This window comes from Amphiura filiformis, chromosome 13 (assembly GCF_039555335.1).
Source record: "Amphiura filiformis chromosome 13, Afil_fr2py, whole genome shotgun sequence".
NCBI classification, from domain to species: Eukaryota; Metazoa; Echinodermata; class Ophiuroidea; order Amphilepidida; family Amphiuridae; genus Amphiura; species Amphiura filiformis.
The window spans coordinates 27,457,719-27,485,423 of record NC_092640.1 but is presented as its reverse complement, the minus strand read 5'-3'; the positions used below and the strand labels follow the sequence as shown (position 1 = coordinate 27,485,423).

Below are 27,705 nucleotides of genomic sequence, written 5' to 3'. Positions count from 1 at the left end.
TACGCCCCTGCCTGTACAAAATGTATGGAACTATCAGAACGAACTTGAATCAGACAATTGTTGGTCAAAATGTTGCCAAATTATCAGTTATCAGAAGTTTAAACCAAGAACTGTGTGGTTCACATGGTAATCCGTGTATTTTAACATGTGTCCCAGCTTTGCAGTTAACACTTATTAAGGGGTGCTTAATTGGGATGCTTATCATCTGGGGGCGTTTTCAGGGGTCACTTCATTTTGCCATCAATTTATTATGCAATCACCGCACACTTTAGCGGTATTTCTACAAGCTATCTAATTGTTAAGTATATTTACACAATAGGTGCTGTTTATATCAAACTATAGTAGCCAGCAATAGTATACCAGCCATGACTCTATGTCTTTTTACATACAAACATCGCGTCCATATCCGTCGGGCATTGAGTTAACTGGACCTCTGTAAACCCTGCAGCTCTTATCATTTCTTCCGCTTTTTCAATACCCCAAGCTGCACCGAATCCCATACCATCTTCATTTAAGGACACGGGCATGCAATTTAAAACACTAAAGTTATAAATCATAGGTGCATATGGAAACTGGATATTCTTAGCCATTGAGCTATGGATATAGCAATCGTTCACAACCAATGAACCACCAATCTTCAGCACTTCGTAGCAACAACGTAATACGTCCCCTGGCTGGGCAGCATCGTGGACCATATCATTAGCCAAGACAAAGTCAAACTTTCCTGACCAGTCTGAAGGAAGCATAGACGCGTCTTGTTTCGCTACGGTGATGTTATTAAGGTTCTGCTTGAGAACTTTCGATTGTATGATTTCAAGCGCTTCATCACTTGTGTCCACTGCCAAAACGGTGCTATTCGGAAAGGCAGCTGCAAGGAGTATACTGGCTGGGCCGGTGCCACAGCCAATGTCCAAAACACTGACTCCTGATTCTGAGAATGTAGATACAAATGTAGATCGTTCTAAGTGTATTTACAGTATGCCTATACATGTTTCATAATCTTATCATTTTATATGCAAACATTTTGCCACAATGTATTCTCGACACTCAAATTTCCCAAATTAGGCGCTTTTACGGGCACTTTTCAATAGCCATGTTGGAATGATTGGTCTACATTGAAAAGCCACCCATCGGTATACCATAATCACTTTAAAAGTACCCCCCCCCCACACACACACACACACACACACCAAACCGTGTCACTTTCCCGTACACTTCACCCCCAGGCTTAAAGCAAATAGGCACAACTGCGATACCCGTACTATGCTCATGTCCAATGCTGCTGATTTATTTTCGGAATAAAATCGGGCATGTGTGGGGTGGGGTGGGCCAAGTGTCTTAGCTAGCCACCCGTCTGCCCGTCGTTTCAGACAGCCTGGAAATTAGCTCACGGGACGGGCAAAATTAATTCTTTTGATAGATGCTACATTATAATTGTAGGTGTTGAGAAAGACTATTGACTTAAAAGTAGACCAAATTTGCAAAACAAGGCTATAGCAATACATGTTTGAACTCTATAAACCTCCTATAGGCTGCAGAAGTCTGGTAATTGTTTTAAAGGTCACATTAGGACAGACAATTTTATTCAAATGATGGGCAAACCTCAATTCCTAGCTGAGACTCTGGGTGGGGGTATATAACGTGTTTGGGGTGGGATGGGTACTGGGGTGAGTGTAAGTGACCTACCAAGTGCCTCTGTCATGCCTGGTACTGCTGGTATAATATCAGCCAGAAGGTGTTTCTTGTATTTCTCCACATTCATACCGTCTACTGCTGTCCAGAATACGTCACTGTAGTCTGAATAGGATACCCCTAAGATAAAGAAATACAGGTATAATACCGTAATAACTTTAATAACGTAAACATAATAAACTAAAGGTAGCATGTTAAAAAAGGTAAAGATGATATTGTTTTTGGTGGACCGCATAGCGGTACCACCCCTATATTAGTGTATGTTACTAGCTTACTTACTAACTGACTAACCTTTTGGTCTTAAATGGGCATATCTCGAAATGCCACGAAGCTATAACCCCTGAGTGGTATCAAATGAAGGAGAAAACAGTAAGAAATACAATGAAAATACACCGGGGGTTCTACTCCTAATACTTTTGAAGTTGCGTCCATTTTACTCCCCTCCCACGGCAAAAGATGTAAGTGACTTATGGATGGAAGTTAAGTCCTTTGTATTGAGAAGCCATTGAGACACATTGTGACTGGCCTGGCCTGGCCCAGAGGATGATTTAAGCACTTCCCACCACGCCACTGTGTTGACTTGCGGTTAGCACAGCTGTGTGAGTGAACATGACACCACTGCTCGCACTTTGCATTGACAGGCATGGTTAAATTTGAATTTGGACTGATATATTTACAATAAAAACGCATTCAAAATGCTAGTCGATTTCACATTTTATGTTACCTACAGAAGGTGTGAATTATCCTTTATGCATACATCACTTTTGTTCTTGACCAAGTAATAATGACACACGCACACTTCTTAAACAACATCTTTTGCACAGAATTCAATGGGATTTGAAAAGTAAAGTGGCAGTTGAAACTCTAGTGATAACACGTTTGCAGTGCATTATGGGGCTTCCTTAAATCATCCTCTGGGCCTGGCCTGAACTTATTGACCCCAGTCTTTTAATCTGACAGTAGCCATGGTAGCCACAGATCAGTACTATGCTGTGATATTTGACACCAAAGTAATATCGTGTATACGTAATATTGGTTATATGTAGGGGCCTATAGTCCAGGCAAAATAATGGTTGACCTCAAACAGATTGCAACAGAATTTTTTTTTACCACAATGCATTTCTATAATGTGTATAAATTTGCATAAATCCAAAATGGCCGCCAATTTTAGGACATTTTATATTGATTTTGTCATCATTCCCAGTCTACACTACGCAACGTTTGTGGTAATTTAAATACCTAAAATGCACATTTTAGAATTGGCAATTTCTATGTATGTTTCACAAGTGTGCAACGTGCCAATATGTGTGCCCTAATTTGCATAAATCCAAAATGGCCACCAATTTTGGGACATTGGATATTGATTTGGTCAACATTCCCAGTCTATACACAACGTTTGTGGTAATTTAAATACCTAAAACACACATTTTATGATCAGTAATTTCTATGTATGTTTCACAAGTGTGCAACGTGCCTTAATATGTATGCCCTAATTTGCATAAATCCATCATTTTTGGACTTATTTTTTCATAATTCTCATATTAAAACTTTTGGAGTAATTGTTATGCCTAAAATGCATGTTTCAGGATGGGTAATCTCAAAATATGTATCCCAAATGTTTCATATACCATAATCTGTGTGCCTTATTACAAATGGCGGCCAGTTACGGACTTCTCATACTGATTCATCATCATGATCATCATCCTTCAGCTGCAGAGCAGGCGACTACAAGTTTCCCCAGCTACAACGGTCTTGAGCCATTGCTGATAGTTAACCTTGACTCAGCATGCTGTCCATATCCCTCAAAGGACACTGGATGTATTTTCCAGAACAAGGTTTGTTGCCGTCCGAGTTTCCTCTTGGCAGTCTTGCCATGAGTTAGGACACACAATGCATACTCCCCCACTGGCTTACCCATTACTCGTCGATGGTCGATAGACGTCCCAATAAAGCGGACTTAGTCACCGGACCGCGCCGGCCAGTTAAAGTACATGCCCTATCACACCACTCCACGCCATACATAAATTCTCCTAGTCACATTTATATGAAATTAAAATTAAAGTAAAATTTTACTTCTTTTAAAGTTTGGCAGAGGCGGGGTTCGAACTCACGGCGCACGGCTTAGCACTCTATGAGCCTAGCGCCTTAGACCACTCGGCCACTTGTCTTGTTGTTATTCATTTGAAACTTATTTAAAAATATAATCGCAACTTCAACATAGGCCTACCACGTGACAAGCAAAGACAGAAAACGTATTATATTTTGGAATTTTATCTGCTTAAAACATTAATGTGTATTATAATAGAGCTACCATTATTTATATTGTTGAATTCTCAAGCGCATCATTTCGAATTGGGTTTGGAAGATACATTCTCCTAAAGCCCGATACCACCTGTACATTTTAATTTCATCGCGCGATGCTGAGATGTTTGAAAAGCATCGCAGCATCGCATACCGCTGCGAAGTGGAGTCAGGATCGGGCTTAATTCGAACCACCAGCATCCATGGTTCGATGTAGAGAGTCTTTCCTATTCAGAGGAAATATTGCAATTACACACCTTATTGCCTTTTAACAATAACCAATGACACTAGCACGAAATTCCAGTCAAGCACCAATCTTTAATCCTATTGTTGAAGAGGATAATAAGCTTATACTTATGTATAGCATTAGTAAAAAAGCTTGAAGCTGTGTTCACACATGCACTTATTACCGGTAATATTTTATCTAGGCTTATGTCCGATCGAATTAAATATTTCCGCTAATCCCTTAGTGCGTCCACATTTGTCGGCAATAGCGCTACGCTGGCGAAGTTACATAATAATCGGATTAACTACCATAGCAATAGGTGATTCATGCTGATTAGTTGCACCTGTAAGATTAGTATCTTTGAAAAGACCGGCATTGTATTCAATCTATGATTGCAGACATACAGGTGATGAGTGCAACCTGCTTGTAGTACAGCGCGAAATGTTCAAAATTGTTTTCACCTATTGCTATGGTAATTAATCCGATAAATGACGTAACTTCGCCAGCGTATGCCCGACGTGTTATGTCCGTTAAAGCCTATTACCGGTCATAAATCCCTTCCGTTTCTACATGAGCATCATCAGAAAATTTAACCCTGATTTTAAATGTTTTCACTGAAAATTCACTTTCAATAAACGCCCTCTTTAGAACAAATTACAGACAATGCGGTAGGTATGTCATGTAAGAAAAATGCAAATTCAAAAGTTCCAAAATTAAGACCAATTTTGTATTTATGTAGGTTCTATTATTATTATTATTATTATTATTATTATTATTATTATTATTATTATTATTATTATTATTATTATTATTATTATTATTATTATTATTATTTTTAGTTTGACAAAGTAGTCCCATTTTACAGTAGACTTAGCTCTATATCGCATTTTATACATGTAGGCCCTACTATGGTGGACATCTTTGAAAAAATGAAAAAAATAAAAAAATTACACTGACTCCCATCATCATGCTATTTTTTTCTTGGGGGGGGGGGTCCCAAATTTACAAAACGTCGGCTTCAATAAAATTGCGACCTCCCCTATTTCGGCAGCAAATATTTTATGACCCCCCCCCCCCACCGTTTACACCCCCAAAAAAAACCAGGCATCAGTCTTTTTGAATAAAATAAACACACTATCTGTAGTCATGCTGTGTTGTGACTCCCTGCTTTGTTGTCATCAAAAATATGTTATGCCACCCGTTTTTTTCTTTCCGTATATATTTGGGACCCCCTAATCATCTTATAAAATGCAATTGCATGCCTTTCTGTTATCATGCTTATGGCTTAATAAATTTCATCTCCATCTACATCCAGGGCCATACTGCCCCCCCCCCCACTTAACCCTCTGGGGGTTAACATTTGCTACCCCCCGAAACTCGTGTAGGTTATCCCAATAAGGATGGTCAATTGCTCCTGCGCCTGAATTTTTCACCCGATCATGGAGGGTGCGATGGAGAGTTTTCAGTGCCTTTATCACTACAGGTATCTGCTCCCCCGACCGTATCGGGACCCCCCCCCTTGTCATGTAATAGCGTGGCTATCTCCTCCCAAAGCTTTTTTTATCCCAGAAATACTTTCCGTGTCTCTCCAAATTTTGAGTATAGCCAATGTTTCCTTGTCATTCCAATTGACCCCTCTATGGAAACGGGAAATCACAAGCAGCAAATAAAAAAAAAAGAAGCTAAAAGGGCAAATGTAAGAAAGAACAGATTTTAATGTTCATTTGCAAGGACTCGACCTGTTAAGTAATTCTTCCGGTTATAGTAAACGCTCCCATTTACTCATCTAACGGTGATGTCCGAAAAAAATAATCGCATCCCCAGGCCTTGCCATTTGAGGCGAGCGATCGCTCTCGCTCGCCGCCGCTCGCCCAAACTCGATTTTTAGTGAGCGATTTTCCACTCGCCATAGACACTAAATATCACTCGCTGCGAATCTCCCAAAATCAGCCACTAAATCAGCCATTTCAGTATTTAATCGATGCTGTACTCCCTCCAAGCGTAGAAAGTGAAAAATGTTAGCGCGCTTCGCGCGCATTTCAACATAAATGTACATAAATACCGTGTCAAGACAAGAACTCTACTTGATTATTTCCTAAATAAGTGATATTTGTGAAAATTCGACCACTCGCCTACAATCATGCTAGCGAGTGATTAACCACTCGCCTTTAAAATCTAAACGGCAAGGCCTGCATCCCGCTAGTTTATATTAATATTTGCAGCTGCAGCCATAAATTACTCTGCTTAAAATTTTGATATAGGCCTGCTCACAATTATATCCGACAGCCCAATAGTGCTGCGTGTCCACACGTAATTACTATTACCGGACGTAACGTTTCGATCGGTCTTAAGAGCTCTTAACTCTGGTCATCTTCAGCCTTAAATTGTCGGATTTAAAGCACATTACGTCGGATATAGTAATTTTTTTAATATCCGACGCTCATTCACACTGTCACTTATATCCGATACTATTACCGACGTAATTTAAGTCCGGTAATAGTCCGACTGTGTGAACACGACGAGTCGGCAATAGCTCTATGTCCGACGTGTTTATATCCGAGCTATTACCGGTCATAACTAACCGGAAATGGTCAGCAGAGCTAATGTCTCCTTCTCTTGCCAGTTCATTCCTCTATTGCGTTTGATATTCGCACCTGCATCCATGATGATTTTGTTTTATCTCTCACTGGTCACACTATTTATACTCTGCTTCAAATCAGTTGCGCGAGTGATTTAATTTAACCCGGAAGTGTTCTTCACGCTGAATCACGCAGAAAGGTGAAAGGTCACAGTTATATCCGACAGCCCAAAAGCGCTGTTCAGTGTTCACACCTAATTACTATTACCGATCGTAACGTTTCGATCGGTCTTAACAGCTCTTAACCCTGGTCATCTTCGGATTTAAATTGTCGGATTTAAACCACATTACGTCGGATATAGTTATATCCGACGCTCATTCACACTGCCACTTATACCCGATACTATTACCGACGTAATTTAAGTCCGGTATTAAGTGGTTTAAGTCCGAATGTGTGAACAAGGCTATTTGTTTGCTTTGGTTAAATCCTGTACAAGTGGTGGGTTAACCAACAATTAACAATGAGAGGACATTCCTGAACCTCGTTCAGTTGGCGATGATTTGAAGTGACCGCCAATTATGACCATTTGATATTTAATACCAGCAATGTGGAAAAAAGAAATAATGTAGTGCCAAAATAATGTACCCTTTTACGGAAGGAGCAAAGTTTAACAAGTTACAACTCCGCTTCTGCAGTACGAATGTCAGCGGCGAATGTCAGGATATTATTTCCCAGTCTTGAAAAAAAAAAATGCAGGCAGAGGTGGGAATCGATCTCGGTACCTCCCGGTTAAAAAGCACTGTGCAAGACCACTAAGCCAACTAAATATCTGTTATGAGATGTACGACATTAATCTTTGATATTGCTTAATGGAACAAATCGCGGAATTAAATCAGTAATAAAAGAAGTTGATTCTTATTTAGCGGTCAAATTGGATAAAAGGGAAATATGTGTCCCTGCTCTAAAGAAAATATAGGTTAGAAAATTATCAAATAAATTTAAATTAAAAATTGAGATTTTATATTTATTTATTTATTTCACGAGGCGGCATTATCACAGACAAACACTGTATACGCTAAAAACTCGACCCTCATCACTAGATGCTGTCATAGCTCATTGGTAGAGCATCAGACTGGTATTGTCAATATCGTTGGTTCGAATCCGCCTGCCAGCAATGGTTATTATGATTTTAATGCTACGCTACAATGTTTTCAATTTTTTTCGTTTATTTATTTATTTATTTATTTATTTATCATTTTGAACCCACCCCTCCCAAATTGCCAAACGCACAACACGAGTTTGCATCATACATAATGATCAGTACGTCCATCATGAGTGAACATTGGCTGGTCACTGCATTCATTTGGGAATGTGTACGGACCAGCTTAATTCACCATCCCCAACATGATAATGTGTGCACATGCTACATTATATCAGGGACCTTGTATGGAGGGACTGGAAACGCCTTCCATCCATTGTACCATGCGAGTTGCTGGTTTACAAATTATCCTCAGTTGAGCAAGCATGAATAATACGTTGATCAATAGACCCTAGTACGAATCCAAGCACAGTACACACTGCGCTTGGCTTGTCTTGTACATTGCGAAATGAGCCTTAGCTCGAGATACTCTAGCTAAAATACTGGTTTACATTTACTATCTTACATTATCTTGCTGTATTTCAGCTAGAGCTCCAAACGACAAGCTTCCGGGTTTTTTTTGGAGAACAATACTGTTACGTAAGATGAAGAAGAAACCCGCCTCGGAGCCCGCCCTTCTCATTATTTCATTGTACTTATTGCAATTTGCCTGCACACATTACGTAATCAACACAAAGCTTTTGTGAGGATTAGTGAGTGGATAAGAAATTGACAGTGGAGGATACGAAGGACACGCCGATTGTTAGTTGTCAATCATGAATTGCCGCAACGTATTAATATTTTACTGCATGGCATTCCGCAAACACCAAGACAAATTATGCCGTATTTTTCCAAAGATCATCTCATATGAAGTAAGCTGAATGCGATCTGTACTTTTGTAACATTCCGATCGCTTTTGATCACCTATTATCGGCGAATTTGCTTGAAAACACGTGAGTTCATGTTGTGTAAACATAATTAGCATAGACACAAATGAAATTACGATGCAATACAATGCAATTTGAATGCGCAGCAGATCTATAGAAATAACGTTGCCCGGTTTTATGCAGAATTAGACCCTGTCTGATGAGCCTACATGTTTGCTAGTATAATGACAGACTCTAGAAATGCCAACATAAATCTTCAAAGAACATCATCTTAAGAATTATTTCAGTATCGAAATCAGTAGGAATACCAAGCGTACGGTGTACACATTCCAGAAAAAATATAATTTTGTTTGTTCTAGCATTCTGTATCTCCACAAAATTATCACATTTTGTCTCCAAAATCCTATGTAAATGATTCTCGATGCTACACAGAAATTATTTTCGACAAAGGATAGACATTTTACACAATTTGTCATAACTTAAAGAGATATTGGAATACTTTGATGTTTTTTTGATATTTTGTAGAGCAACATGAGTAAATAATAAAATTCAAACATCGCGCCCTCGGCGCAACTCGCATATCGAAGGTCGTGAAAGATAATCTGATAACAATAGCTTGACAATAGCTATCAATAATCCCGTTTCCAGTCCCTTTATACACGGTCCCTGATGTACACTTGTAGGTCTATGTTGTTGTTGGTGTATAAGTAATAGGCCTTGCAATTGAAATACCTCAAGCTTTTAATCCGATATGCTGATTATCTATTTGTTTTCATGAATTGGAAGTCATTCTTTGATGTATTGCTGAGCTCAATCATTTCCAAATTACTGGAGCGTGAGGTCAGCATAGTATTTTATTAACAGAAGGTATTCTCCAAATTCATTTCCTAATGTATGTGAGAATGATACAATATGACATGATGAACATAGTCATTGATGCATCAGTTTTAAAATAGACTAGGCGGTTACCATATTTGGCGGTTCTCGGTAGGGCGCGATTACCAGGCTGATGATATCATACCCATATGACAGTTTTTACTAATTTGACCTCAGATGACCCCTGGCGACCCCAAAATGACCTTCCAAAAATTTGGCTCTAAATGTTGACTGTACCCACCAAGTTTCATGCCCATACGACAGTTTTAGTAATTTGACCTCAGATGACCCCTGGGTGACCTTGGATGACCCCAAAATGACCTAAACTTATAACTCTAAATGTTGACTGTACCTACCAAGTTTCATGCCCATATATGAGTTTTTACTAATTTGACCTCAGATGACCCGTGGTGACCTTGGATGACCCCAAAATGACCTTCAAAAAATGTTGCTTTAAATGTTGACTGTACCTACCAAGTTTCATGCCCATACGACACTTTTTAGTTTTTTTTAGACAGATTTTAGTCATTTGACCTCAAATGACCCCTGGGAGGGGGGGCCGGGGTCGGATGACTTAACGAACATAAACATCTTCTTGCCAGGACAGAACTACACCCATCCACCGAGTTTGAGCCCCGTAGGACCTAGTTTAATGCCCATATGACAGTTTTTAGTCATTTGACCTCAAATGACCACTGGGAGGGGGCCCCGGGGTCGGATGACCTAACGAACATAAACTTCTTCTTGCCAGGACAGAACTACACCCACCCACCGAGTTTGAGCCCCGTACGACCTATGACGGCCTCACATTAGCAGTCACAGACAAAACCTAAATCTACAGAATATATCCATTACTCGTCGATACTCGAAAGAGCTCAAAATAAATAACTTAGAAAATTTTCTTGATGTCCTTTAACATGTTTCCATAGTTAGCCATGGTTAGCCATGGAGATCTATGCTGTAGAACTGACCGGTGACTAAGTCCGCTTTATTGGGACGTCTATCGACCATCGACGAGTAATGCTCAGGCAAGCGGAGAACATGCTCCACAAACCTCAGCCGACGAGTCCCGGCCCTCTCAACAAGCGGCGCCGTCCCTGCCAGACTGCAGATGGCAGAATCTGACACTGCGCCCACTTTCCCGATGTCTAGCACAACACGGCAGCAGGATGTGCCAAATGAGTTGACCCCACCTTACACATCCCCAGAGACAACCCACGATCCACAGCCGCACAGTAAAACTGTGACGCAAGTTGTGTGAAACAGTTCAACTCCGGTGTAAACCGGGACGGCAGAACCCCTCCAGAGTTGCTCCAATTTCCAGAAGGCTGTCCAAGCAAGAGCCTTCCGTCTCCCCAGGCCACCAGCACCGAACCGCACCATGGAGCCCAGGCATCTGAAGTCGGTTACATGCTTAATGGATTTTTCGTACATCTGGACAGGAGGCCGGGCTGGCAGCCGATGACCACATACTGATTATAAAAAGTATAGTACAAAATATCACACAGAACCATCGGCTTCCATCCAGATTGGGGTACAGTTTGGTTGTAATCCTCAATATTACAATCTTGTAATAAGCACTTATGTGGCAAAGTCATGTTCAGTAGCATCAATTTTAATGTCTGGTGGTGGCGAGCTGGTACAAAAAGGGACAGGGCACTCAGTGCAGGTTGTTGAACAAGGGAGGCCATACTTTCGGCATGTTCAATTTTTGTTTGCGCAGTCTTTCTTACATCCACATCTGATGACCTCAGATTGTAGTGTTGGTGGTTATTCAGTATGTAATGAGAGTTGCCAATCTTCTGGAAGTAAACTGTTTGCCAAACCCTTCCACTCTAGTATTTGATATTCTTAGTCAGTGGGAGTGGTCTAGTTCATAGACACATTTCTGATTGGACAATCGCATGATTTCGGGTGCCGTCTATCAGGCCGTAGACGACCCCACGTCATCATGCGTCTTGATAATGCGTAACTCGCGTATAGAGGTGCGCGTATGTATCGCGCTGGATGCGTCGACTAGTGCGGAATACGCGAACGCGCTAGCAATACGCGCAACAGAATACGTGAAGTTGTAAACAAGTTTCGTTCATTTTATAATGAGGGGAGTTTTTATGACGGTAGCTTAGGTTTTGCTTTAAAAATTTGTTTACAGTTATTAAAATAATATTTAACTGACTAAGAATGAGAATAAACGATAGGAATTTGTGATAGACGACAGGCAGGTCCAATATTTTGAGTAGTGGATGCCGGCGCAGCCGGTATCCACTACGATAAAAATATTGGACCTGCCTGTCGTCTATCATAGGTAGAGGATAGGCAAAATAAAAATTCCTATCGTTTATTCTCTAAGTAGACACGTAGGCTTAGGCCTCCTGGAACATCTTGAAATCTTGAAATAGTCTATTATACCAGGAACACTGTGGATCACATGATGAGCGGTAAAGCAATCTCCAGAGTGGTGAGTGGTCATCTTCTTGATGAATGCTGCACTGAATACCATGCTGATAGCCGATTTGTTCAACGTTAATCTGCCAACCAATGAAAAACAGCCTCCTGAAGAACTGTCAGCCAATAAAGAACAGGCTCCTGAAGAACAACAAATCTATGAAGAACAGTCTCCTGAAAACCTCACAACCAATAAAAAACAGCCTCCTGAAGAACTGCAAACCAATGAGCAACCAGGTATAATAGGAACAGATCAATGATCTGAGATCAAGGAGAAGCAAAATAACTGTATGATAGTCTGATGTCTGGCACCGCATCGGTAGATGAGATGTGCTCATTAGATGTCATTGACCGGATTCTTAGTCACATAGAGGCCAAGAAACAGGATATGACATCACATACTGCTCTTCTCTGGTTACAGTACAAGGACATTTTTCTCATCGAGCGGGGAACTGGAAACTGTATCTTCAGGCTACCCATGATATGCTGCTCTATTTTGCTGCGTCTGGACACATACTTTATGCCAAGTCTGCTTATATATATTTGCAAATGATGCAAGATTTTGCAAGATGTCCACAGAAGATTCCAAGATGGGAACTATGTAGTGTGAAGAAGTGTAATCAGTCAGAGCCTGGTGAAAATGTGCACTACATTTTGGACGGTGGTGCGCTACTGCACTGTCTTCCATGGCTCCGTAGAACGACTTACAGCAACATTTGCCAGCTCTATGTTGATTTTATTATGTTACTGGAAATCCAACCATAATTTTTGATGGGTATGAAGATGCCACAAATCTTAGACGAACAAGACGTTGTCCCGGATTTACTTTACAGGTGACATGGTTATCAATTCCTTGCATCGACGTTAACAAGCAATGTTTCATCAACCTCCTCAGTGACAAGCTGGAAATGACTGGTTGTATTACATTTTATGCACGACACAATGCGATGTCCTGAGTCACCACAGCAGTAGAGTCTGCAAGACCTATTGATACTGATGACACTGACCTCCTCGTCCTACTCATCTACTATGCTGAACTGAATGCACATAACATCAACTTTGCACCAGAGCCAAAGCAAAACTCTAAGAAGCATAGAAAGTGGAACGTCAAAACGTTGAAGGTGAATTTGTGAAATAGCTTGTGTGACCACATTCTTTTAATCCATGCTGTTCTTGGCTGTGACACCACATTCCGTCTATTTGGAATTTGGGAGGGTATAGCCCTCGAGGATTAAAAGGAATGCTTTTATGAACATGTCAAGGTATTCAATCAAACAGAAGAACATCTTAAAAAGGACATTATCAGAGGTAGAGGGAATTGTGTGTGAAAGTCTCAACTAGCACCTCGCTAAGTTGTAGAAGCATTGACATTACCACCAACATCCGCCTGCCGCAAAGTACCACAGTCTGTATGTCTACTAGCAAATACTAGAGTGGAAGGGTTAGGCAAACAATTTGCTTCCAGAAGATTGGCGCTGGCAGATTGTTGATCGCCAATATTTTCCATTACATACTGAGTAAGCGCCAACACCACAATCATTGCTTGAGATCATCAGATATGGATATAAGAAAGACTGCGAAAACAAAATTGAACATGCCAAAAGTATGGTCTACCTTGTTCAACAGCCTGCACTGTGTGCCGTGGCACTTGCTGTACCAGCTCGCCGCCACCAGACATTGAAATTGATGCTACTGAAGATGACTTTACCACATAAGTGCTTATTCTAAGATTGTCATATTGAGGAATACAACATAACTTTAAGCCAATCTGGATGATAGCCATGGTTTTGTGTGATATTTTGTATTAATAAATCAGGGTATTGTCAGTATGACAAGTCCGTAACTGACCGCCATTTGTAATAAAGGCACAGATTATGACATATGAAACATTTTGGAGTACATATTAACATGACCCATCCTGAAACATACATTTTAGGCTTAAGAATCACTCCAAAAAAACAACGTAATATGAGAATAAATATGACTAAATAAGTTCAAAATGTACTACAAATGGTGGCCATTATGGATTTATGCAAATTAGGGTACACATATTAAGGCATGGTGCACACTTGTGAAACATACATCGAATTTACTAATCCTATTAATGTGCACTTTAGGTATTTAAATTACCACAAACGTTGTGTAAACTGGGAATGATGACCAAATCAATATAAAATGCCCCAAAATTTATGCAAATTAAGGCACCCATATTGAGACGTTAGGCAAGTTTGTGAAACATGTATTGATTATCCATTCTGGAATAAGCATTTTAGGCATCTAAAATACCTGAAAAGTTATATAAGATGAGCGTTAAATTCAAAATAAGGTGAAAAATCTGTGAAAAAAAAGCCATTTTGGATTTATGCAAATTAGGCATATTTCCACCACTTGGATATTTAGGGACTTTTAGTATGTCATTCTAGGGACATTATAGAAATGCATTGTGGTGAAAAAAATTCTGTTGCAATTTGTTTGACCTTTACCTAAAAAATCAATTAGTTTGCCTGGACTACTATAGGCATGATAGGACTGATCTAATACTACAAATAAAAGTATCGTTGGACGCTAGTAGTTTAGTTTGAAGATTAATATAAAGAGCTATTAGTATTAGGAAAAGGGTCAATTAATTTATATTAATCAAGTTAATTAATTAATTTCAATTTTGAAATAATAATTTAAAAAAATACAATTAAATGAAAACCAGGGGTCTAGTACTCCTAGAAGTGAAGTGTGCACGTAGCTCGGTCCACCAGTTAGCGGTGCAATAACCGCTCTTAAGCATGTTAAGAGACCTGAAGAGTTGGAGATGCGGAGGAAGAAGGGATATGAAGTATAAAAGAAAAGAAAAGAAAAAGAAAGAGAAGACGAAGACTAAAGAATAGGAAGAAAAAGTAGTAGACGAGGAAGAAGCAGATTAACAAAGATTTACGAAGATGATAAAACTGAACAACGATAACAAGCAGGAGGCCCAATGTCACATGTAATAAAATGGGCAATCATGCTAAATGTTGACTGATCACTGGAAAGGTTGCTAACTTTTGATAAACCACAGGAAATTGAGGTAAATTTTACAAAATTGGAGTAGTAGTGGTGTGGTTGTGGAGTGGTGGTGATGGTGGTGATGGTGGTGTGGTGGTGGTGGTGCCCATTTATGCAAGTGCAATCTGATCATACCTTTTGGTCCGTCTTTCTTGAAGCAGTTTACTATTTGCCCAAATACTTCCGCCAGAGCAGGAATAGTCAGTGAATAAGCAGCGCTACTATCTGTAGACCCTGCTCTTGTTAATGCATTACGTCGACGTGGTGGTAGCAAGAATCGATCCACTCCTGAGGAATCTGTTGATAACTCAACGATTTTGCCTGTGACCATTGCTCCAAGCCACTCCCTAACGTAGCTGCATGTAAACAAGCAAACAAATTGATTTTGTAAAACTCATTAATATTATACGAAATCGAAGTAGACGATACTGACATTATTTTGTCAGAAACATTTAAGCTGAGACTAATAAAATTAAATACATCTCAGCTGTAAGATATACAGATAATCAATGAATAAAAAATGATATCATAATATATTTCATCATAAAATGAACATAAGGACGCACCATTTGACATCCAGGGGTGATCTTTCCCCAATATTACTGAAAAAATGGGCAATACCTAGTGTTAAACCAAAGAACAATTTGCCCCGACCCTAACTTTCCCCCTCCCCGGAAGTCAAATGGTGAGTCACTGAAAATTTTTTCAATTAAGTAAGGAATTGAAAAGAAGTCAAAATGTTAGCTAACTGGTTAATCAACAATGAAGTCCTACCGTTCTTTTGACTCCGTGGCTTGAGCAATCTCTTCAGAAGATTTTGGTTCGTCCCATTCCGCCATCTTTTCAAACAGTCCAGTCTGGACGCCTAAAGCTACAGACAAACACAGATGGCTGTCTCCCACCAATTGAGACATTCTCTTAGTAAAGGCATCTTCTGTTTCTGATGCTGACGCCATGTTGCTGAAATTTGAAATAGATAAATTAAAGCATGATGATTGGTTATAACTTGTTGGGTAGCGTGGTCTAACTGATATGGCACTCTCCTTTGGTGCACATTGGAAGACTAGTCATATTCGTCCCGGCACACCCCCTTTTAAAGGGATTCTTATTTAAGTACCAAAACATTCTCGTTCGTGGCAATGATATTATATGTATAGGCCTTCTGAAGCTTTCTGATTAATGCTGCAAACTTTTCAAACCAGTGAATACCCTGTCTCAACTTGATTTTAACTTGAACTTAGAAGTTTGTTTTAGTGATTTTATGACACACTTTAATTATTCAAGCTAGATTCAGTGGTTAGGGTTAATTAGTTAGCTCATTTTTAATGACACCAGATGCATGCGGGGTCCAAAGGTTCTATAAAACTGGTCACACACTTTGACACTTAAATGTATATTTATGATATATCTATACAATAAGCAGGCAGACTTTCTCTGTCTGTCACAAAGCAAAAACACATTCCTCTAACAGTCACTAGAGAATACATGTACATGTGGCAAAAACATATTCCTCTAGCAGTCACTAGAGAATACAGTCATGTAGTTCTACATACATACCTGTAGATGTATGTAGTTCTACATACATACCTGTAGATGGCAACCCTGGCAACCCTGGCGCCTACTGGCAGCACTTGTGCAGGGCTCTGTCTACTTGTGTCCATCCTACCATCTTTGGGGCGCCTGGCACTGTAATTTTTGCACCACACAATTCGTGAACCTGCACTGACTGTTTTGAGCTGTTTTGCCAGTTTATGGCATTTGTAATTTTTGTATAATTTCATCGAAATGTGATCTTGATTTCTACTTTATGTACACTGCTAGTACTATTACTACTACTAGTCACTACATATTGAACCAGTACTTAACATTACTGACCTACTTGACTGGATTATTGATCACTTTATCACACTCTTGGTGAGTTTTCTTCCACTTTATATTGAACCTAACTATATCTTCAACAAGGAACCATGCTTCTCAAGTACCTGTTAATTACCCTGATACTCTCAGGTGTGAGATGTCAACATTGTACTTTGCTGAACTCAAAGTCTTCTTCAATGAGCTACATACTACAACATGACAAATTTGTTAAGAAACCGGTTTTATTGTATCCAAATAGTACAATAACTTTCCAAATAGGGTTAATTAGTTGTGGAGATATCCAGTCCAACCCAGGCCCTGATGATATCAATGAGGCAAATGTTCAAACCTCTGCGTCTAGTACTAACTCTGTTATACAAAAAATTAAATACACACGAGACAAACTTCTTCAGTACAACAAACAAAATCAATGGCTGCCAAATGACACTTGGTCAACAATTAAAGATCTTAAGATAATCTTCCCCCCTGTAACCCGGGGATGTCGAGCTGGCGCACAAATTAAACGTCGTCGCAACCAAGGGAACCTTAATAATACTCACATTGTCAAAAGGTCAATGGAACATGCTGAACTGGTGCAAGATGTGAACATAACTAGTCTACCTGCTCAAACGCAGGATCAAACGCAACCTAAAACTATTAAACAAGATTCAAATATCTTTAGTGGGGACATTGAAACAAATCCTGGTCCCACCGAATCCCGTACCGAGTGCAATAACTGTAGCAGAAAAATTCAAAATAATCATCGGAGATCGCACTGCTCAGTTTGTAGCAAACCGCTCCATCTCAAATGTTCTGGCCTTGAAAAGAGAGAGTACCGGTCCCAAAATCGTCCTGTACCCCAAGGAAGATGTACCAACTGTCTACCTCAGATGCCCACAAATGGAATGACTGCAACTGATGCATCTAGTCAGAGCAATACTACGACAACTCAAGACTTGCAATCGGACTATAAATGTTCTGAAGTTGACAATAATGATCACACTAAAATTTTTGATACTCTAAAAGGTCTTCGTTTTATGTGTCTAAACATAAACTCACTGAATATTAAGGTTCATGAACTCTCGATAATTACATATGACTGTAAACCTGACATACTTGGTTTGAATGAAACCAAACTTAATGATTATATCTCTGATAATGAACTTCAAATAAGTGGTTATGATCTCATTCGTAATGATAGAAACAGAAATGGGGGTGGAGTTGCTGCTTATATCAGGTCAAGTTTGCAATATTCCATCATTGATGTCAATGTTCCCATTGAAGGAATGTGGTTTAAGGTGACCCTCCCTTTTACCAGACCTATTATGGTTGGCATTGTGTACAGGCCTCCGGACTGTGACCAATTTTTTGAGCTCCTTGATAGTGCTTTCCAAGAAATTCACTCTTCTAACAACAGAAATAATCATGCTGAGCTGATTTGCCTTGGTGATTTTAATTGTAACTCGCATGCCAAAACATCTGCTGAGAAGTCTAAGTGGTCCAGGCTCCAGAACACAATGTCGAATCATAATATGAACCTAATCACTAAAGATCCTACAAGAATAACAAATCACAGTCAAACATATATTGACCATATCTGGACAAGTAGACCAGAAATGTACCATCAAAATGGTGTTATCCCATGTTTTCTCAGTGATCATTCTATAATTTATGCTGCCAGGAAAGCTGGTAGAGTCAAACGTGATGCTCGTTATATCGAGGCTAGATCATTCAGGCGTTTTGATGAGACTGAGTTTCTGAATGACCTCATTGATGTTCCTTGGCAAGCTGTTAGTTGTGCAAGCTGTCCTGACTTAGCTTTGGATATTTTTCTTGGTCTACTTCGCCCTGTTTGTGAGACACATGCTCCCATCAAAAGAATTAAGATCAATCAAAATCAACCCAATTGGATTACCAATGAGTACTTGGAATTTCGTAGAAAATGCCTCTCTGCTCGTACTAAAGCAGAGAAATCTAAACATCCTGATGACTGGAAGCAGGCACGGTTTTTGCGTAATAAACTCAATAATATGGCTGATATCTTAAAGAGAAACTATTTTTGTAATACAATATCCAGCAACCAGAATAATCCTCGTAAGCTGTGGAAAACCATCAAAACCCTGCTTCCTGGGAACACAGAGTCAACTATCTCCTCTATGCTTGACGGAGATAACACTGTCAGTGATAAAATGGAAATTGCCAGTGTCATGAATAAGTTCTTTTCCACCATTGGGCAGAAATTGGATGATAATTTTGGTACCAACACAAATGTTTTACCTTTACCAACCAGGACAAATAATTGTGTTGCTAGTTTTAATTTTAATATTATTACGGAAGAAAGTATTTCAAAGATTCTTAGATCACTTCCCACTGAAAAGGCCACTGGTCTTGATGGTGTCAATACTAAATTTCTGAAAGCTGGTGCTAGTGCTCTTGTTACACCTCTTGCTCATATTTTTAATCTCAGCCTTCAGACAGGTGTTGTTCCTGCAGTTTGGAAACAAAGTAGAGTGAGTCCTATCTATAAAGATGGGCCCCGTAATGTCTCCAGCAACTATAGGCCCATCTCTGTTATTCCGGTGATCATGAAGATCTTTGAAAGACTTGTCTACGATCAATTTTATGTTTTTTTGTCACAAAATAACATGTTATGTCCTGAACAGGGTGGTTTCAGACCCAAACACTCAACACTCACCACTCTTGTTGATGTAACAGATTACATTTTAAATCACATTGATCGTGGTAGTTATGTGGGGGCCATTTTTTTAGACCTGAAAAAGGCCTTTGACACGGTCAATCACCCGATCTTGCTCTCGAGGCTTCAGAGTGTTGGTGTTTGTGGACTGGAACTACGCTGGTTCTCCTCATACTTGGGTGAAAGAAAACAGGCTACCAAATTAGGTAATTCACTTTCTGAACTCGCACCTGTGACATTTGGGGTACCCCAGGGGTCAATCCTGGGGCCTCTTTTATTTACAATATATATCAACAATCTCCCTACAGTTGTCAAGAATTGCAAAATAAACCTTTATGCTGATGATACTGCCATTTTCTTTGCCAGTAAAAACATTGATGAAGTAAATAATGTATTGAATTCTGGTATGCAAAGTGTTGCTAAATGGCTTCACCAACATAGGCTCACATTGAATGTTAATAAAACCAAAACTATGCTGTTTGGATCTGCTCGTAAACTTGCATCCTCTGTTCCTCTTACTGTTCATATCAAAGATCAGCCCCTTGAATGTGTCCCACATTTTAAGTATCTTGGCATTATTTTTGATCAGCGGTTAACTTGGGAACACCAAATTGATAAAATCTGCATGTCACTTTATAAATATATTGGTCTTTTTTTACCGTATCAGAGAAAGTTTTTAGCTGTTGACACCCTGAAGTTGTTGTATACATCTGTTGTTTTACCTAAAGTTGATTATTGTGATCTAATTTGGTCAAATGCAGGCTTAACTCTCCTGAACAGGTTGGATCGCCATCAAAAACGTCTCGGTAGAGCAATCATTGGTGTCCCAATGCGCACTCCAACTCATTTTGTCTTTGATTCCCTAAACTGGGAAACTTTTTCTGATCGTCGTAAATATCATATCTGTCTCAATGTTTTTAAATGTCTTGGGGCTGGTACCCCCTAACCTGTGCAATATTTTCACCAAGTGTATTGATGCTTATAGCAATCATACTCTCAGATCATCGACCGCTGGGAATCTGGTTATAAATAAGATGCGCACTGAGACTGGCAAGAGAACTTTCCTGTTCAGGGTGCTAAGGCCTGGAATGATCTTTCCCGAAACATCAAAATCCCTTCCTGTCAATGCAAATGTTTTCAAGAACATATATACTAACTTGCAATAATATCTCTTTTATGTAGCACATTGTAAATGTAATTATCATATGTTATTTAAATTTCTTGTACCTGGTATGTGTATAATTTATATGGTATTAATTTTATGACTTTTATGTATATTTTTAAATACTCTTAAATTCATGTTTGTTGTTTATCTGTGTTGTATCCTGGGCAGCAAGGGAGAACAGTGCTGGTCACTGATTGCATGTCCCAGGTTAAAGAAGAAATAAATAAAATAAAATAAAGTTCAAAACCGCAAAGGTCATCTGAGGTTAAAGGTCAGGTCAAATTTAAAGTTGCTCCATTCGGGATCAGAGGATGATTTAAACACTTCCCACCACGCCACTGTGTTGACTTGCGGTTAGCACAGCTGTGTGAGTGAACATGACACCACACTGCTCGCACATTGCATTGACGGCCATGGTTAAATTTGAATTTGGACTGATATATTTACAATAAAAACGCATTCACAATGCTAGTCGATTTCACATTTTATGTTACCTACAGAAGGTGTGAATTATCCTTCATGCATACATCACTTTAGATCTGAAATCGACCAAGTAATAATGACACACGCACAATTCTTAAACAACATCTTTTGCACAGAATTCAATGGGATTTGAAAAGTAAAGTTGCAGTTGAAACTCTGGTGATAACACGTTTGCAGTGCATGATGGGGCTTCCTTAAATCATCCTCTGATTCGGGATGTAGCTCGGGGAAATTAATCCCTACAAAACTGCAATGGTCCTCCGAGGTCAAAGGTCAGATCAAGTTTGAAGTTGCTCCGATCGGCCTTTAACTCAGGGAAAATGATCCCTGATACTAAACCTCAAAGGTCATCCGAGGTCAAAGGTCAGGTCAAATTAAAAGCTGCTCCGATTAGGCTGTAACTTGCGGAAAATTATCCCTGACATTAATTATGCTTCAGTAGACAATGGTAGATGATCCACACCGTCATCGTCCCTATATCTTCGTGTCAAAAATTGCCGTGATAGTACGATGAATCCTCACGTTTTTCAACAGCTACGCATGGTGATTTTATTCGAGATAGGCCGAGCGACTCAGGCTAAGCATACAATGTGAGATTTTGAGAGTCTGCCACACTGTTTCTATTCTATACGATTTTCGCATGATCAGTATATGGCTGGCCGTAACCGCCACAACGTGGAGCTGCTACGCGTAGCTTGCTTTTCGCTTCGCGGAGCTAAATTGACCAATCATGTTAGATCTTTTCATTACGCGGAGCCAGTGGATGCATCCTCGTTCCAGAGAGAAAACTCTTGCCAAAATTAATGTTTACTATGGGGATTTTAAATGAATCGAATGTAAATAAACCACGACCAGTTGTACAGGATCAATACCATTGTTTGATTAGTGTATAGTCAATTTTACCTTGCATGCATGTGTCATGTGTGTGGCGTGTTTGTTTGTTTGTTTGTTTGTCTACTGTGTCAGGCCAGGATCACTGACACCCACGGTACTGATACTGTCATACTATCACGGTGATCATATTGTTGAATGTTGTTGACTTTAAAATAATCATGATGCAGTCATGTCTACTGTAGAATTCACCACGACCTTTGAAGGACTTAATCCCCTTTATAAGCTGTTGACCCCCGATAACACTCAAGGACATCAGCTCCACTATGTTACATCAGATCTTCTCTGGTTAAATACACACTGCACTTGTGTCAGTTTTACCTGTGCAATGAGCAATGAGCTGGTATTATAGTTTCAGTTGGGTGAATGATTATAAAGCGAACGCAAGGTAACAATACTGTGTGGGCTTTTGTTTACGAAATGAGACAATAGTCTGCTTATTGTTAACCAGCGTTCTTGAAAATGAGAAGCATAATGGTTTGCAGACTTAACACGGTTTAGAAATAATTTCTTCATATTTTTTGGTGTTATCTGTCGTTTACATATCCTTCCTAAAACACAAAAGTACCAATATTTCCAAACACCTAAATTAGCTAAAAATTTAGGACATGTTACAAAACTATATTTTCTAGAATTTCAGAGAATACTTTAAATATTGGCCGGTTATTTTTTACACAGTGACGTCAACTAGGCAATGGCCTATACTTCTAACATACACTATTTGTAGAGGTCACGCGTCAATGGTGAGCGCACTGAGTATTGTGTATAGGAAAACCGACAGTAACTACAGTATGTATGGCCTACTACTAGTATACATGTATAAAGTAAATCCGAACTGGTTTGCTGAAGGTCGAATTCCGCAGGCCACGCCGCGCAAGTTGTACAAATTAGCTCCCGGCGATACACTGCAGATCGCAGAATTGTGTGCATGGTTTACCACCACTCTGCCTAGCTATATAGTTATGTACAATACTGTATGAGTTTCTTATGAGTGCATGTCTATCTTAATAATAAGTCGGTTCGTACTTTTAATAAACTACTTTTTGAATCATAACTTTCGTGACTGAGGATATCTTGCAACTACGTAAAGCTCGTCTGGCAAATTCTTAATGAATAAATTCGCTTCAAGTAATGTAAGTCGTACTTGATTGGTCAGTTTTACCTCCGAGTAATGAAAAACTCTAACATGATTGGTCAATTTGGCTCCACGGAGCAAAAAGTCAGCTACGCGTAGCAGCTCCACGTTGTGGCTGTTGCGGCCTACCATATCAGTATCCCATATGATACTTCTATTGCAAGAAAATGTTATTTGTTGTCAGGTAAATCACAGGTTTTATTTTAAATATACTAACTGGAAATTAAATTCACTAATTAGTGAGGACCGGTATTTTGCTGTGGATATGTTTAACTGCAATTTTGATGTAAAAAATTTGAAATCCACTGTAAAAATTGTGATAATATTCAACTCTTTGAGAAAATAATTATATAAAGGAATGCATGTAAAATCCACGTGCAATACAATGTACATTATTGACACACTATCACTCTCTTTATCTACGTCAATAATAGAATAATCGATTTCAATCGAATTGAATACATTGCTCCATTTTGAGTTTGTAGTTGACTACTGAGCGACCTAAGCGATCGATTGCTAGCCAATCAGATAGAACTCCTTTTCTTGCGTTCGGTGAAATACCACTCGCCCGTCGCTCACCAACGGAGTATTAAATTTATATTTATCGTATAGGGCGTCGACACTGTGTGATCAGTATAACAAACTTTATGAACTGCATGTTTCCAGGTATTACTGCTAGAATTATGAATCTACACACTAAATTTACCATGATTATCCGGGGTATATGTAAACTTAAAAGTGTATTGAAATTAATTCTCACCTTGATTAGCTTTCTTGCACTATTCCAAACAATTAATAAGCGTAATCTGATTCTTGAGAATCAGGTGGAAGCCAGCTGCAAATGGCGCATATGCACCCATTTAATTTATACATGCAAAATGTGCACTGCACAGTACATGGATATGCCATGTTCAGGTTCACTATTGAATGTACAGGGCCTATAATTATTATCACATGATTTATGTAAATGGCTACATGTTGAAGAAATGGTACGGAAAGCTGTATTGGATATTCACACAAATTATTAATCATGAAGTATGTAATTCGATTGTAGTGATTATCTCTGGTATAACCAGTGGCGTAGCATCATAGGGGCACATTATATTGCCTTGTATCAGATTTATGAACGAGGACAAATTAGTGAAGTTCCTTGTACTACTTTGCAACTGTCTTCAATCTGTATACTCTTTAACAAACGCAATGTAAATATAGGCCATGCATTGTACATGCATCATGAACCTGACCATGGCATATACTGTGCAGTGCACAGTGCGTAACCTTTCAGCTGGCTTCCATCTGATTCTGTATTTCAAGCTTAAGCTTACTAATTGGTTGAAATAATTCCTTATTTCTATTCAAGGTGAGTATTAATTAATGAAGTTTGTATAACTCTAGCCTTTGTGTCATAGCTTTGTTTTATTATAGGCCTTAATTTCCATACACTCTTAAGCTTACACAATACTAGTATACGAATATACGGGATAATACATTCTACTAGTCTTTTGTCACGGTAGTATTTAGTAGTATAGACTCATATTTCTAGAAGGTACCTGAAAACATCATTCACGCAGTTCATAAAATGTATCATACTGAAGATAATTAATGGAGGTCTTAATCATCTTAATTGATAATTATAAAACATTAATATTATTTGACTTGACATGAGATGTATCTTTTAGTGTTTGACATTAAAAGCCCTAACAGAAACGAACATACGAGGGTCGGTCGGTATGTCAGTGTAGAGATATATAGTTGATGGCAACCCTATTATAAGCCTTAAGATTGTTTTCATGGCATTTATATGTTTTCACATTACCTTTGTCATTTCATCATACACTTGATTACGTAACAGCATTAAAGTATGTCCCAAAATTACTAGCCTCTCAACAAGGCTCTGCCTGGACCACCGTAGTGGGAGCGCCACCTATAATATTATTCCAATGTGCACCAAAGAGGAGTGTCATATCAGTTAGAACACGCTCCCCAACAAGTTATAACCAATCGCCATGCTTTATGTTTATCTATTTCAAATTTCAGCAACATGGCGTCAACAGCAGAAACAGAAGATGCCTTTTGTAAGAGAATGTCTCAATTGGTCACAGACAGTCATCTGTGTTTGTCTGTAGCACTAGGCGTTCAGACTGGATTGTTTGAAAAGATGGCGGAATGGGACGAACCAAAATTTTGTGAAGAGATTGCCCAAGCCACGGATAAAAAAGAACGGTAGGACTGCATTGTTGATTAACCAGTTAGCTAACATTTCGGTTTCCTTTCAATTCCTTATTTTGAAAACGTTTTCAGTGACGCGCCATTTGACTTCCATGGGGGTAGAAGTTGAGGTCGGGGTAATGTTTTTAAACACTAGGTGGTTTTTTTTTAATTTCATGCATTATTGAACACACAGTTGGGACAGTTTTTTTAGTGTTGGTGTGGAAAGTTATTTTCATCAGTGATAGTGGGGAAAGGCCACCCTCTGGAAGTCAAATGGTGCGTCCCTATATTCTTTTTATGATGAAATATATTATGAAATCGGTTTTTTTTTATTCATTATTATTTTATCTATAGATCTTACAGATGAGATTTATTTAATTATATTAGTCATGCCAGTATCTTCTCCTACGAGTTCGTATAAGTACAGGGTGTCCCAAAAGTAACTTAACATTGTGAATTGGCCATAACTTGCTTTGTGTTAATAGTTTTGTTACAAAAATTGCACAGTATGTAGATAATTCTTTTAGAAATGTTATGATACCAAACATGCCTATGTGGTCATGACCCTTTAGCATGAAATTAAAGGATATCTACTGTACCGTAAAACCCACTTTTATTCGTTTTCAAATCTGTTTTTGTTTAATTTGCTTCATTTTCTGTTTTATCTGGATTTTATATGGAAACTGCTTAAGATCTTTTCTGAGGATTCGATGAACAGTTGTACGCGGTACGTTGTTCTCCATTGAAAGTCGACGTACTGATCGTCTTGGGCTTTTCGCCATCGATGTTTGTAGCCAATCTTCCTGTTCTTCCACGTCCTGCCCGAGGTAGATCATCGAACAGATCCAGTTGATAGGAATTTTTGCACTAGTTGCTGGATTGTATTTCGACTGGGTGCATAATTTACATTAAAATGTTCCCTAAACTTTGCTTGAGTGAGTTTGTCGGACTTTGTCTCGACAAAGAATCTGAATCCGTTGATCTATAGGAAATTCATCTTCACTTCAACTGTTTTAAAGGAAAGTTTAATATTGTCAATATATCCTAATTATAATCTAAAACAGCAGTCACGCTTACGGTAGGCCATGTTAGTAATCCATGAATGTGAATACCTAAATGTAGCGTGTGCAGTGAGTGAGCCAACTCTGTTGTTCATCAGGGAAGCACATCATTCATGTGCTTAAACAAAAAACATATGAGCTTGCTTTTGTGGGTTTGATACACACATATGTACAGTCGCACAGTAAGGTCAAGAGGTCATCAATATTGCTGTTTTTGGTATCAAAATAATTCTAAAAGATCAATCTATGTGAATATGTTCTCCATTTTGGTATGAAGTAGGAAGTATTTGAGATATGGCAAATTCACAATGTTAAGTTACTTTTGGGACACGCTGTATATTAAACTCTGTGAGTTTTCAAAATCAATTTGTTTGCTTGTTTTCTTGCAGCTACGTTAGAGAGTGGCTTGGAGCAATGGTCACAGGTAAAATCGTTGAGTTATCAACAGATTCCTCAGGAGTGGATCGATTCTTGCTACCACCACGTCGACGTAATGCGTTAACAAGAGCAGGTGCTACAGACAGTAGCACTGCTTATTCACTGACTATTCCTGCTCTAGCGGAAGTATTTGGTAAAATAGTAAACTGCTTCAAGAAAGACGGTCCAAAAGGTATGATCAAAAAATGGGCACCACCACCACCACCACCACTACCACTACCACCGCCACCGCCACCGCCACCGCCACCATCATCATCATCATCATCATCATCATCATCAGTTTTTCATCTAATTACTGTTCATCTCCTGCGTCGTCCTTCTTTTCTTCTCTTTTAACATCTTCTCATTTCGTTTGGTTGTTATTGTCGTTACTTTTTCTTTTTCTGCCTCCTTGTTGTCGTTTTTCTTCATCATGATCATCTTCGCCGTTTTAGTTATCCTTCTTTTCAATTTTCCTTTGTTTTGTTTTGTTCACCTGCAGGCTTCTTCCTCGACTATTTCTATTTCTTTCCCTTTCTTCATCTTCTCTTTCCTTTTACCGGTTAGTATGTAATGGGAGTTGACCTTTGACCCCATATATTGAATA

The 27,705-nt window shown here is 39.0% G+C and overlaps 3 protein-coding genes across 3 annotated transcripts in view; 2 read left to right on the top strand and 1 right to left on the bottom strand.

Moving 5' to 3' along the window:
* Positions 1-64: 64 nt before the first annotated feature.
* LOC140168188 (S-adenosylmethionine-dependent methyltransferase Rv2258c-like) lies at positions 65-24,319 on the bottom strand. Its single transcript, XM_072191517.1, has 5 exons — positions 24,170-24,319; positions 15,958-16,143; positions 15,319-15,539; positions 1,687-1,812; positions 65-931 (listed from the first exon to the last, which is right to left on the bottom strand). The coding sequence occupies exons 2-5, from the start codon at positions 16,137-16,139 to the stop codon at positions 372-374; spliced, it is 1,089 nt and encodes a 362-aa protein (XP_072047618.1). The 5' UTR covers positions 16,140-16,143; positions 24,170-24,319; the 3' UTR covers positions 65-371.
* Positions 17,616-20,064, top strand: LOC140167542 (uncharacterized). The gene is made up of 2 exons (XM_072190845.1): positions 17,616-19,550; positions 20,044-20,064. The coding sequence occupies exons 1-2, from the start codon at positions 17,616-17,618 to the stop codon at positions 20,062-20,064; spliced, it is 1,956 nt and encodes a 651-aa protein (XP_072046946.1).
* A 334-nt stretch (positions 24,320-24,653) lies between the features above and the next one.
* LOC140167540 (S-adenosylmethionine-dependent methyltransferase Rv2258c-like) overlaps positions 24,654-27,705 on the top strand; it is a 7,210-nt gene continuing 4,158 nt past the window's right edge. The window contains exons 1-3 of the mRNA XM_072190844.1: positions 24,654-24,769; positions 25,447-25,632; positions 27,071-27,291. Coding sequence (XP_072046945.1) covers positions 25,451-25,632; positions 27,071-27,291 — 403 coding nt within the window. The 5' untranslated portion in view covers positions 24,654-24,769; positions 25,447-25,450. The remainder of the gene's footprint in view (positions 24,770-25,446; positions 25,633-27,070; positions 27,292-27,705) is intronic.